The sequence below is a fragment of the Haemaphysalis longicornis genome, unplaced genomic scaffold, assembly GCF_048455015.1.
Source record: "Haemaphysalis longicornis isolate Haplotype H1 unplaced genomic scaffold, Haemaphysalis longicornis Haplotype H1 scaffold_12, whole genome shotgun sequence".
NCBI classification, from domain to species: domain Eukaryota; kingdom Metazoa; phylum Arthropoda; class Arachnida; order Ixodida; family Ixodidae; genus Haemaphysalis; species Haemaphysalis longicornis.
Genome location: NW_027526225.1, coordinates 67556339 through 67568606, shown reverse-complemented (window position 1 = coordinate 67568606; position 12268 = coordinate 67556339). Strand labels below are relative to the sequence as shown.

General features: G+C 43.7%; 1 protein-coding gene across 1 annotated transcript in view; it reads right to left on the bottom strand.

Moving 5' to 3' along the window:
* LOC144162794 (endoplasmic reticulum metallopeptidase 1-like) overlaps nt 1-12268 on the bottom strand; it is a 42434-nt gene that overhangs the window by 24649 nt on the left and 5517 nt on the right. The window contains exons 2-7 of the mRNA XM_077693456.1: nt 10387-10514; nt 6889-6994; nt 4619-4765; nt 3622-3714; nt 2457-2687; nt 699-961 (exon numbers count right to left, since the gene is read on the bottom strand). Of these exons, the coding sequence (XP_077549582.1) occupies nt 699-961; nt 2457-2687; nt 3622-3714; nt 4619-4765; nt 6889-6994; nt 10387-10514 (968 nt within the window). The remainder of the gene's footprint in view (nt 1-698; nt 962-2456; nt 2688-3621; nt 3715-4618; nt 4766-6888; nt 6995-10386; nt 10515-12268) is intronic.

The following is a 12268-nucleotide window of genomic DNA, read 5'->3' as shown; positions in this document are numbered from 1 at the left end:
TGCTGGCACAAGATGCAAAATAGCAAGATGAATTTGATACAAAAAGGAAGGAAGACGTACTAATGGGCCAATTGTGTAGTGCTTCAAAATCGAGGAACAAAAGAAAGCGAAGAAGCTACAAATAGGGCAATGATCCGATGTACAGAGTAAAGAGGGTATAAATAGTGCGATTTCTATAGTTTATGTTTTGAAACTTTATTATCTTCATTACAGGAGTTTGTTAGGTCGACAAGAACTCAAGGAGCACTGGCCTCTCTCTGGAGATAAACAGTGAGTGAATAATCGGTGAAACAGAGTCACCTCCAGTACGAGAGAGACAGAGAGAGAGAGAGAGAGAGGTGGATGGCAGTTGTTTGACCTCCAGCAAGCACTGCTACAGGTGTCATGTGACCCAATACAACAGTTTTTGAACACAGCTGCACTTCAGGTACAGTCGCCCACAGGCTTAGCAGGAACATCAGATTCGACTTAAGCATAAAATACCTCAAAATTTCTAAAGAAAAACCGTTCCAATGAATGTCGAGGACTTAGGTTCCCCCTTAAACTTGAGAGGGATGCAGTAGCTGTGACTAAATTACCTCACACCAAGGCAGGAGGAGACAGTAAGTGGGTAAAGCGTTCCAGCTACGACGGTGGACGACTGTACAAACAGGTGCGCCAAAACGAGGGGTGCAGTCACAAATTCCCGCCTCTCTCACCGCGGTGATCTCCCTACGGTTCCGCCGCAGCACAGTGATGGTCCAGTGCACGGCCATGAGGGCGGCCACCATGGTGCCGTAGTAGAGGCCCACGACCAGGTAGGGCCGGTTGAACCACGACATGGTGCTGTTGCAAGCCGTCAGCAACAGCGCCACGCACAGGCAGGCAAGGAGCCCCAGGCCCCAGCTGCACATGGTCACCAGCAGGGCTTTTATCCGCCCCCACAGCTGCAAGGCCAGCTCCAGACGACGCAGCTCCCGGCCTAAGACAAAAGCCAGAGAGCGAAAAGGAGATCACCACATGAACTACTCAAATGCACGGCACTTGTGGCGAATGCACAGAATTAAGTCCTATGTCATTGAGTTTCATACTAAAGCGTTCTTGGGACACGTAAGCCTGCTTTGAACGCGAAAGCCCGGCGCACTACTGTGACGGGTACGTTTTATATATGTGCTGCTGAGCACAAGGACGCGAGTTCGATTCCTGGCCATGGCGGCCGCTTTTCTGAGGGAGGCGAAAGGCAAAAAACGCCCGTGTGTACGAGATTTCGGCACACATTGAAGATCCCCAGGTGGTCAAAATTAATCCGGAGCCGTCCACTACAGTGCACCTCGTCGCCTGCACTGCATCGGCACATTAAACCCTGCAATCAATAAATAAATCTAGCTTTTATATACACATACACCTGTCAACACAGAAGCCACGCTATTTTACCACCTTAATTCACCGTAATCCCACCTTACTGCCAATCGCTAATACATTTAATTAGTCTTAATCAACCTTACTCCATCCTAACTAGCCTTGCTGATCATTACTATCAATCACTAATCAATTAAAAATTAACTTTAATAATTATCAATTATATCTTATTTATAGGCCAGCATGCAGTGAAGTCTGGTGAAATCTGGTGCTAGGGTCTACGCAAGCCACACTTCAATGAGCATGCAGTTACACAGCACGGAGATGCATTCTGCATCTACTTAAGGCTGAAAAAAAAAAAGAGAGAAAAATGCACTCTACAGACTGGTTGTCGGAATCTCCTGCACTTTCTTCCAGGCAAAAAAAAAAACTGTCTATTTGAACGAAACTTTCACAGAACCTGCTGCATTCAGAATTTGTTTTTGCACTCCACAACTTTGCCATTTAAAATTACTGACAGGGTTCACCTGTTAAAAAGTTGTTTGAGACCTTAGTGGAAACGAAATGAAACTAACTTTTGGAGGTAAAGACCTTCAGCTAAGTGCTCTTGTTAAAAAAATGCTTCACCACAACTTGTTCTTTACCCATTCTAAATGTAAAAATAGGATTACAGGCTCCATGCCACACACCACAATTGTCACAGCTTTGGCACTGGGGACCTGAAAACTGACGCTTTTCTGATTTTAATTCTCAGACCATGTTACATAAAACTGTGTGTGCGTGTGCGGTGAATGAACCCAAAAAGGAAAGCCAGTAATTGAGAATGCCAACGAAGGTATGTACAGGGGTAGTAGTAGTACATGTCACGTTGAAAAAGGTATATTTTTTTAAGTGTTCGAAAAGTGAAAGAAAGTGGAGACCCAAGCCCACGACCTTCAGAATACACGTCCAATGCCATACCGACTTGGCTACTTTCTTGCGTATTTATCTGAACGAAACCGTACTCTAAGCTTGCACAGATATAAATGAGCGCATATAAAAGTAAACACATGCACACACACACAGACGCAAACACTAGAGCACATCAGCAAGTTCTTAGCAGTCTTGACAAAACTCACCCGCAGTCGCCGAAGATTTCATCCGCAGAGCCATCGAGATCACCGACACGATGACAATCATCTTCACCATCAAGCTGCTCATGGAGACTGAATAGGTCACCATAAAGAGACCAAGGAAGTCGTAGTAGACACTACGGTCCATGTTAAGTTTGCCCTTAGGGCCTAGCGCAGTGCCATCGTTCATTTCTGGGGCTTCCAGGATCTTAAGGATGAGTCCAAGCAGGTTGTCCCCTGTACAACAACAAAAAAATGCGCGAAGTGAATGCCCAAATATGCTTGGATAAAGCACCATAGAAGTAATAGCCCTGTCATACAGGCACATTCAATTGCGATTCAGTCGATCCTCACCAAGCTTAATTTGGATCGGCTGCATACCGCTACACTTCAGCCCAGATTGAAAGTGTCCATGTGACAGCGGAGTAACAAGTGTACAAGGCCAGTAGAAACAAAGTTTGTGCTCATCTATAGAAGCTGCAAGTTTTCAGTGCATGAAGTTTGCTCTGCTGGCCCATACTACCAATAACAAGACAGGCTTCCTTTGTGGCACCATTACAAATTGTGCAAAGAAAGCAATGTTGTTCCATTCACGCCAACTTGCAAATGCACCAACAGATGCAACTGAGGTTGCAAAAGCAAAAAAGTGCCAAACTGTCTCTTGCCAAGAGAAGGCCGGTGTTTTGTACTTTTACTTTAATATACTAAGATGGCTAGCAATAGAGTAAGGGCATACTGCCTGAAGTTGTTCGATCTCTAAAATGAAAAATAGAAGCAGGCATTTATTCACATTCAAGGTGATATAGCCAACAATAAAATTCACAAAGACATGCCAGCTTCAATGATAAACACCAGTTTGAAAACCAAATTTAGTTCTCAATGCCAGGCGCAGGTGCCTGTTAGGCCGAAATGCTATGCCTACTAAATGTTAGGCCTAAATGTTAGGCCTAAATGTTAGGCGTAAATGTTAGGCCTAAACTCCAGTGCATACTATAAGAGTGACAGCTGTTAGCCCAGCCCAGTGTTACGTGGAGCTCGCAGATTACCGCAGTGGTGCACTGGACATGCGAGAACTATGCTCTCCAATGGTTTGTGTGAGTAAATAATTACGCAGTCTGCACTTACTGACAAAGTTCATATCAGCATGACACACATCAACTCCAACACTCACCCGCATGTTGAATAGATCCATCAGGGATGTAGTCCATGTTGTCATACTTTGTGTGGTACACGTAGCCATTTTTGGCAAAGGCAAAATCAAGGCCTGAAACGGAGTGACGCAACAGACAAGAACGGGTGAGTTAAAAAGAATGAGGACAGACCTCGCCTGTCCCATACTCACTCTATTCTGCCAACCAAACCTTCAAGTAACCACATAAAGCTCTCGGATGCAAATTGATTTAAAAAAATTGATACAGCCAGCAGCTACTGCACTGCTCAACAAGTAAGCTTTTCTAAAATGTAATGCGACCAAAAAATGACAGAACAGTAGCTATGAACTGCGAGCCATGTTTATTGCCATCATTCATACAAGATTACGAGGAACCTTAAGCACTTATGATACAGTACGAAAGCATTAGTCAACAACTGGATGTGTCCTCTAGCATAATCATGATCCCTTTCGCTTTGCACCTTTTCCTTCCTCTCTTTGTGACTATATGACCCCACACATACCTGCGCCCGCATCGTCAAGTAGAGAGGGCTGTAGAAACGCGCTTTGCAATTCACTTAATTGCTACTTCTGTCATTATCATGCTTACATTACTCATGTGAGTAGGTAGATGCCTCTGTACAATTCTCCATCAGAGGCCACCACGCATTCATCCTTAACTTCACGAAACCTTGATTTTATGAAACCTGACTTTACAAATTTCTTGATTTAATTAAGAGTGATTACCTCTGCAGTTGCCCACAGGTGTACTGTTTTCTCGTTATTATGAAGTTCACCATTTAACGAACTAATTTGCAACACCTGGTCGCGTAGTCGATGGTCAACTGTATTCAATTTAATTTAAGAATTCTACAATTCGAACATCCCGTGTTTGAGTTTTTGAACTTTTCCATGTCTACAAAATCCTTGCGTTGCAACTTACGCGCGAATTTTCGGCCTTGCATTTTCCAAGGAAAAAGTCATCGGCTTAAAATTTGGTAACCTCTCGGCTACTCACCTGGTAGGCCTTTAAAGTCTCTGAAGATACGAAAATCTGTGTCCGAGGGAATAAGGCCACTTTGAAAGACTTCCTCCGCAACGATGGATCCAAACGGCCGAGCGGCTCCCTCGACATAGGCCCGAACCAGCCATGGGTCGCTCGGACCTGCCGGGAGACATGGCCAGTAAACACAAATTGGATTCGCGCACCACACAACTTGCTCCAGCCAAGACTAGCCACGTGGCTGTCAAGTCACCAGACAAGGAGCTAGGTGATGCAGCACTGCTTGGAACAAACAAAACAGTGGAGAAACTACAACATAACTAGACAACAAATTAACGGTCAACCAAAGCCTATCCAACTTGAGGGCAGCACAACTTACTCCAGCCAAACCAAGCCAAGCCAATGTCAAGTTACCGGAAAACACTAAGTGAGGTGCTTCCTCGCTGCTTGGAATGAACAAACAGCACGAAGACTAGGGTGTAACGAGACAGCAGACTAATTAGCGACTGATTAAGACAAAGCGCGTGTTAAGGACATATTAGTAGAAATTAACAAGAAGAAATGGACGTGGGCAGAGCACGTAATGCGAAGGCAAGAGAACCGCTGGTCATAAAGGGTAACAGAGTGGATCCCCAGAGAAGGAAAGCGTGGCAGGGGGTGGAAGAAAGTTAGATGGGCCGATGAGATCAAGACGCTTGCGGGGATAACTTGGTCACAGTTGGCACAGGAACGGGTCAGTTGGAGATTAATGGGAGAGGCCTCTGCCCTGCAGTGGGCATACATGTAGGCTGGTGGTTTCGGTGGTGAAACAAAGATTTCGCCTAGACTACTACCTGCACCACAGCCCCTCTTCTCCAACTTGGCTGCTTGCCCCCTCCCAAAGCTTCGCCAAACAACCACCCCAAAAAGTTGCTCACACTGAAGTCACCACCTGCCATTTCAAGTGCAAAGCCCTTTAGGGGACCGTCTTGCCGTAGTAGCTCGTCTGCAGTCACGGTGTCACGTTGCATCACGAACCCGAGCAGAGGCGTTGAAAAGATAGCCATTGTTGCTCAATTCAGCCTTCCGGCCAAAAGTAAAGGTCTTGAACCAAAAATGTTTATTTTTACAGTTATGATAATAAAAACTGGAGGACATGTGTAGTTTTTCATTCTGACTGCAGATATAAAATTTGTTTTTGTTTAAAACGACGACTGAATTTAAATTTAATTGGATTTTTATATTTGATTTTTTTACACCTTTTGTAAAAAAAACCGTTTAAATGATGCAGCTGAACAAGGTACCCGAGAACTGCGCACAAATCAACAAGTGCAATAAGACTAACAGTATTTTTCTATTTGGTCTGTAGCAGAAGTTACGACAGTTTGGACTTGGAAGCTGGGAGCCAGAAAAACCGGCTTTGCATTCCAAGCCCCAACTTTAAATGGTCATAACTTAAGCTACACACCATCTTATTGCACTCCTTTACTTGTGCACAGTTCACTGGTGCATCGTTCAGTTGCATCATTCAAGCGGTTATTTTTACAAAAGGTGTCAAAAAATCAAATATAAAAATCCAATTAGATTTGAATGCAGTCGTTTTACACAAAAACAAATTTTATAATATTTGCAATCAGAATGAAAAACTACACATGTCCTCCAATTTTTATCATCATAACTGTAAAAATAAAGTTTTTGATCAAAGACCCATCATATGCAGATTCGTTTGAAACTTCTGGAACCACCAGCACAGCCATACATGTCCGCATTATTTAGCTCAAAGAAAATTGTAGGTACATTTGAGGCAAAATATATGTACTTAACCGGCAGCCCCCCGTGTGCATTTAGTTAGGAATGTTTGTTCGGCTGGTTTAGTGAAAAAAAGAGTGGCCGCGAAAGAAAAAAACAGGCGCGTTCAAGATGGCTCAGAAAGGCTCCAGCCCGTTCGAGATGAAAGCAAGCACAAAAAGCACAGAACCCCCACTCGTGCTGTTCCAAGCAGAACAAGAAACAAAAGATTAAAGCAAAGGATGCGAGCTGTCCCAGAAGAAGGCGTGCGAGCACTGCGAAGGCAGGAAAATTGAATTGCATTGAACAGACCTCTGTTCAATTCGTCAAGAGGAGTGAGAAAGGGAAGGTAAGAGTGTGAAGGGTGGTATCAAGGAGCAGAAAATGACACCACAGCCCCTCTGTCAAACTGTTCCGGGCTTGACGGCTTTCACGTTGAATGGAACTTCTTTAACTTTTTACTTCTCAGAGGGAAGGTTGGCGCGTTCAGGGACATGACAAATGCACGGACATCTTACTCGCTTGGAAGAGCAGTTCCTTTCCACCGGCGCCGCAGGCTTCGAGATTGACAAAGGCAGCAACTTCCTTGGCCCATTTGTGTTGCGTGATGAAGCCGTGAGAGCCCTGCCGTCAGGACGAGGAACAGGAGAGAGGGCATGAACATGTGGATCACCACTTTGTTTCAAACTACCACATTTGCACGATTTTAACGCACCCCTGATTGTAACGTGCACGTTAGTTAACTTGGGGAAATTCAAAAATATAGTTCGCCACCGATCCTACTACGCAGATGTAAAAACATGACATCACTGAAGTCGCGTACCCGGAAGAAAACATTTTATTTCAGGAGACATTTTAGTTACGCCAAAATTTACCCACGTGATGTCGGCGGATTGTTTTGGACTGGATTGAGTAGGATCTTACTGTGAAGCCGACTTCACTATTGAGTCCGATTGCAACGCGCGCACAAATTTTAGACCAGCATTTAGCAAAAAAGGAGCACGTTAGAATCGTGCAAATACGGTACTTTAATACTACTACAAGCATTACACGGGAAGTTTCTGACAACTGTTTGTCCCTCTCAGTCCCCTCTAATTTTCGTTTGGGCTAACTGGTTGATGAACACCTTGAAGGACGTAATTAACAACAGCCAAGCTGTAGACAAGAAGACAACCCCTGCGCTGTTGGCTCCTGAATGTCCTGGTTTCTGCAGCTCTGTCCACTTTAAGATGCCATTCGAATTGCCATCTCACTCCAACACCCATTGGTTTTTCCTCACAACGACCTCTACAAGTGCACTTCAGCCCACATCTTCACGGCATTAAAAAGGTGGAGCAATATTCTGTGAGGCAGGGCACATTCTGTGCCGCAATTAGGTCATAGCACACATTCAAAAGCACCCACGGAGATGTGTTACGCACTGAATCTGACCAAAAATTACTTAAAAATGGCCAAACAATTCCCTCATTTGAAGCTTTCTGTTTTTCTTCAACTTGTTTCTTGGAGGGAATTGTGTTTTTTTACCAGAGCATAATTACGCACATCAATGCGTGAAGTATGGAAGAAATGGTCTTTCATACGAAATAAGCAAGAAAACGTCTATGCTGCAATTTGACTACACGAGACAATGCGCAGTCAAATTAACAGTTTACGCTCATGCCAGTCATACTAGCAGGGAGGAATGAGCTGCAACGAAAAAGAATGTTTTGCAGTAACCTGCCTGCCATAGGTAGAGCCCCTAGCTTTCCGCGCTTCCGCAATTCCGCGAAAAATCGCGGAATTAAAATGTTTTTGCGGAATTAAAAAAAAACAAAAGTTAAAAGTGTGGCGCTACGTCCCCAAAACTATATATTCGGTGAAATGTGGCGGAAAAGTGGTATTTTCTATTAGTAATAGCAAAATGGTTTCTATTAATTGTCTGCAACGTTTTTGCTGTTGAAAATTTAAATTTGCATCTGCGTATTCCTACCTTATCAAATAATAAAAATGGCTAGGTGGCGCAGCCTCCACCCGAATCAAGGGGCTCAGCCATAGCCACAGAAAGAGAACATTGCACACGACAAGGCCCGTCAGATTGAAAACAAATGAAGGGTGCAATGAGTAAAGCGGCTAGCAAGGCGATAGTATACTTGGAGCACTCTGACACTTGGTAGTTCTTCAAGAGTGTGAGGTGCTTGGATCCCCAGCAAGTTGGGTGTCTCTCAGAGAAGATATCAGATTTGGGCCATTCCTGGATTTATAGCTCTAGCTGCTGAATGGCAAGTGTGCCTGAAGTCTGCCCAAGACCTCAAGTCTAGTGACAAGGCAGGGACTTGGCACAATTTTTTTTCTAAACAAGAAAAGCCAGGTGAAGATTTTGATGTCCTGGCTTTCTGGGCTGGGATGGAACACCTGCCTCCAACACTTTCTTCTATTGCCCTTAAATACCTGTCGGTGCCAATCAACTCTGTTGACGCAGAAAAGTCATTCAGTCACTGTGGTGACATTGTGCCTCACAACGCCATTCTCTTGGTGAAGAAAGCGCAAAGCATCACCAGATGCTCAGCCCAACAGCTTCCTTCAGTTGTAAATAAAATCTAGCATGTTAGGAGTCTGAAGTGTCTAATAAATGAACTGTTACATGTACCTTATGCCGTTTCAATGTTGCCACGGAATTTTGCAGATTCCCCTATCTAGAATCGCAGAATTTGAAACTTTCCACTGCAAAAAGTAAGGGGCTCTAGCCATAGGTGCCTTTAGCAGTAACACACAAGATTCCCATATGCTTCACAGTGAAACTCTATGCAGTCAAAAACCGGCACACATCACAAATAAAAAGAAAACCTAATCCAACTAAAGCAGTCATCACTTGCATGTGCAATAAAAATTTAACAGCTACATTTGAAGAGTCACTTTACAGGTGACGCATGTAAGGAATTAAAATTAATGCTTCCAACTGCTGTCGACTCATCTGTGCAAAAATCCTTCCTTTAGCTGCTCAGTAGATCGGAATGCTTACAGCGTCTCGACAAAGTTCGCAAGAGCTGTTAAACTATTATGAGGAACGCTTTGGATTGTTTGGATAGTGTGAAACAGCCACTTTTAGTATTTTCTGATAATTTTACGAGCCATCCATACAACCTGGCAAAAAAGTGACCGGACAGGAAAGCCAACTTTTGGGTTTCATTCAACTGCAACGTCTTAGCTGTGAAAAATGCGCAGGTGAGAAAACCTAGTTTGCATTTTACGCAAGCGTTACTAATGCTGCAATTTTGCACAAAGCTTCTAGAATGAAACAAAATGTTCAGTACACCTAAATGGCTCAAAGTTAATCACCATATAAAAAGAACAATTTTTTCTAATATGGACCACCAGCAAATAACCGAAAATCTCCCCCAGTAAACAGATGACTTCGCAAAAAGCAGCATTTCTGACAATGGGAAGACGCTTAAAGCCACCCCGTCAGGTATATATACCTATTGGTGATACATATTCTACTGCGTTACGTCCCCTACCCACTAAAAAAAAAATGAGCGTTTCTACAGGTAACATATGATGACGAGTTGAAAAGAATGCAATGAGCGTCGTCAAATAAGAAACAGGAAACAAGTGCACACGGAATTCCCAGCAACACAGTTTGGTTTAAAACATTCACCAACTTCAAGAAAAACATTTTTATCAGGCTTTACTCATTAACAAATACACAAGGCCACTCATGCTTTCTCAACAAGCGAGCTTATGCGGACGCATTTTCGTAAACAGGGAACAGCAAACAATGTCTCGCGCAGTGCCAATTGTTCAACCTCGAAGCTCGCCCATGGCAACCGCACACACAATGTGATAACACACGTGCTCCACATAAAGGCCACAGCGCATGCAAAGCAGCTGCCATCCCCCTGACAAGCGAAGACAGCGACGCATTGTCTCTGTGACGCATATCATCAGACTGGCCTCGATTGTGTCTACACGCTGTGGCAGCGACGCAGTGTCGAGAGTTCTAAAGAAGAAGGAGAAAAAAAGAAACTCGGAACCCAAACCTGCAGGATGTTCTCTTCCGCCCCATTAAACAGGAAAATGACGGGATGGCGCAGGGCTTGCTTCCTCCGAGAGAGAACGCGTAGAACCTCCAGCATGATGGCACAGTTGACGGCATCGTCACTGGCACCTGAAAGAAAGTATGATGTCCAAGAACGCAACATTAGCGCATTTTATCGCAGAGTATGGTATGCTCCGAGCTGGGCATGTAACGCAAAAGTTGAAAACAGGTCGACTGACCCAAGGAGCAGAATGGCAACCAAAGGGATAGATTGAGAAGTAAGAAATGAAAGACAAAAAAAATTATGAGTACACCTAAGCACTCCCTCATACCGTGTCTGCACAATTATAACGTGCCCTAGATTGTAACACGCAGGTAAGTTTAGTGATGAAAATTTTTAAAAATAATTTGACGCCTATTTTATCGTGCGGATATAAAAGACGCGACATCTCGTAGCTGGAAAAAGACATTTTATTTGATGCAAGAAACTGTGGAAGCAAAAATTCCTTGTGCTTCATAAACTTGCTTATCCAGCTCCTGCTGGCATTAAAACTTAAGTCAGAAAGGTTGAAAGCTGATTTCGGTGTTAAGCCCAATTGTAAACTGCACGCAGATTTTGAGGCTACTTTTAGCAAAAAAAGAAAAGGTTCACGTTAGGGTCATGCAAATACGGCGATTAGTGATTGCAAAAGCATCAGTGTCCAATCGCTGAATATCTCCTTGCATCATCACTATCATCATTTTCCCTTTGTGTCTTCTTCTCCTGGTAACCATGACTAATTACCTGAATTCGCATCACTAAGCAAGGAGGACATTCAGCGGGAACATGCTTTGCTACTTGCCTAATTGTTACTTGTGCAATCAGCACGCTCCAATTACTCATGTAGGATTCGGTGCATGTCTCTAACACTCCTACTACAAGTGCGTTTGAAATGACATTCAAATGAAATGGCCTTCGAAATTTAAAAGGACATTTGACCCGAATGCCATTGTAATGTCATTTCAAATGCCTGCTCTCTAAGGCGTGTTCTAAGCCGGAGGCCGCACTGCACTCACCAAGTTCACCTAAAATCAGATACAATGGCAAGGGCCACGCGCAGTTGTTTTTTTTCTGTGCGTCCAACCGCGCATGCCTCTTGCGATAAGCGGTTGTATTTATATGCAACGGTGCTCCCAATAAATTTGGTCGAGAGTGAGCACTTGAGAGTGGGTAATTGGAGAATAATGGGAGAGGTGTCAGAAATGAGTGTCAGTCTCGCATTTCAAAGGCCCCTGGTTTGAGTCCGGCCAAAAGCCAAATTTACCCAACTCTCTTTTCAACTCATCCACCTGTTTTTTTTATTCTATGAGCTGTCATAGCTGCCATTCATAGCTGCCATGAGCTGTCATTCTATGAGCTATCTTCTGTGCCAACCGTCAGCTATTTTCTACATGCCATCTGTGCGCAGTTGGAAGTATAGAAGATGCCTTTGTCTTGCACTGAACAGAAGGAGGAAGAAGAGGAGGGGGAGGATGATTATGATTATGTTTTACAATAATAAAGTTGTCCATAAATATGTATAAGTGCAATACAATGACGCATCATCATAATGATAAAGTGGCATGCAAAAGATAACTCTGTCAGTGTTGCTTACACAAACTAGAAACCCTTCGAAGAGCTTTGTTCTGTGCAGTGATTCAGTTACACTGTGAGTTCAGTTACACTAACTCAATCGTTAATGTAATTGAATATTGCTTTCTGTTTTGTCCTGTGCCAACACTCCAAGATAAGCACTGGAACGCGGCAGCTGCTGCATTAAAGATATCAATGATGAAAGTTTGCCCAAACAAAGGGCCACACTGCGATCCAACGCTAGTTTGGCATGTCCGAGAAAAGCGTCCGA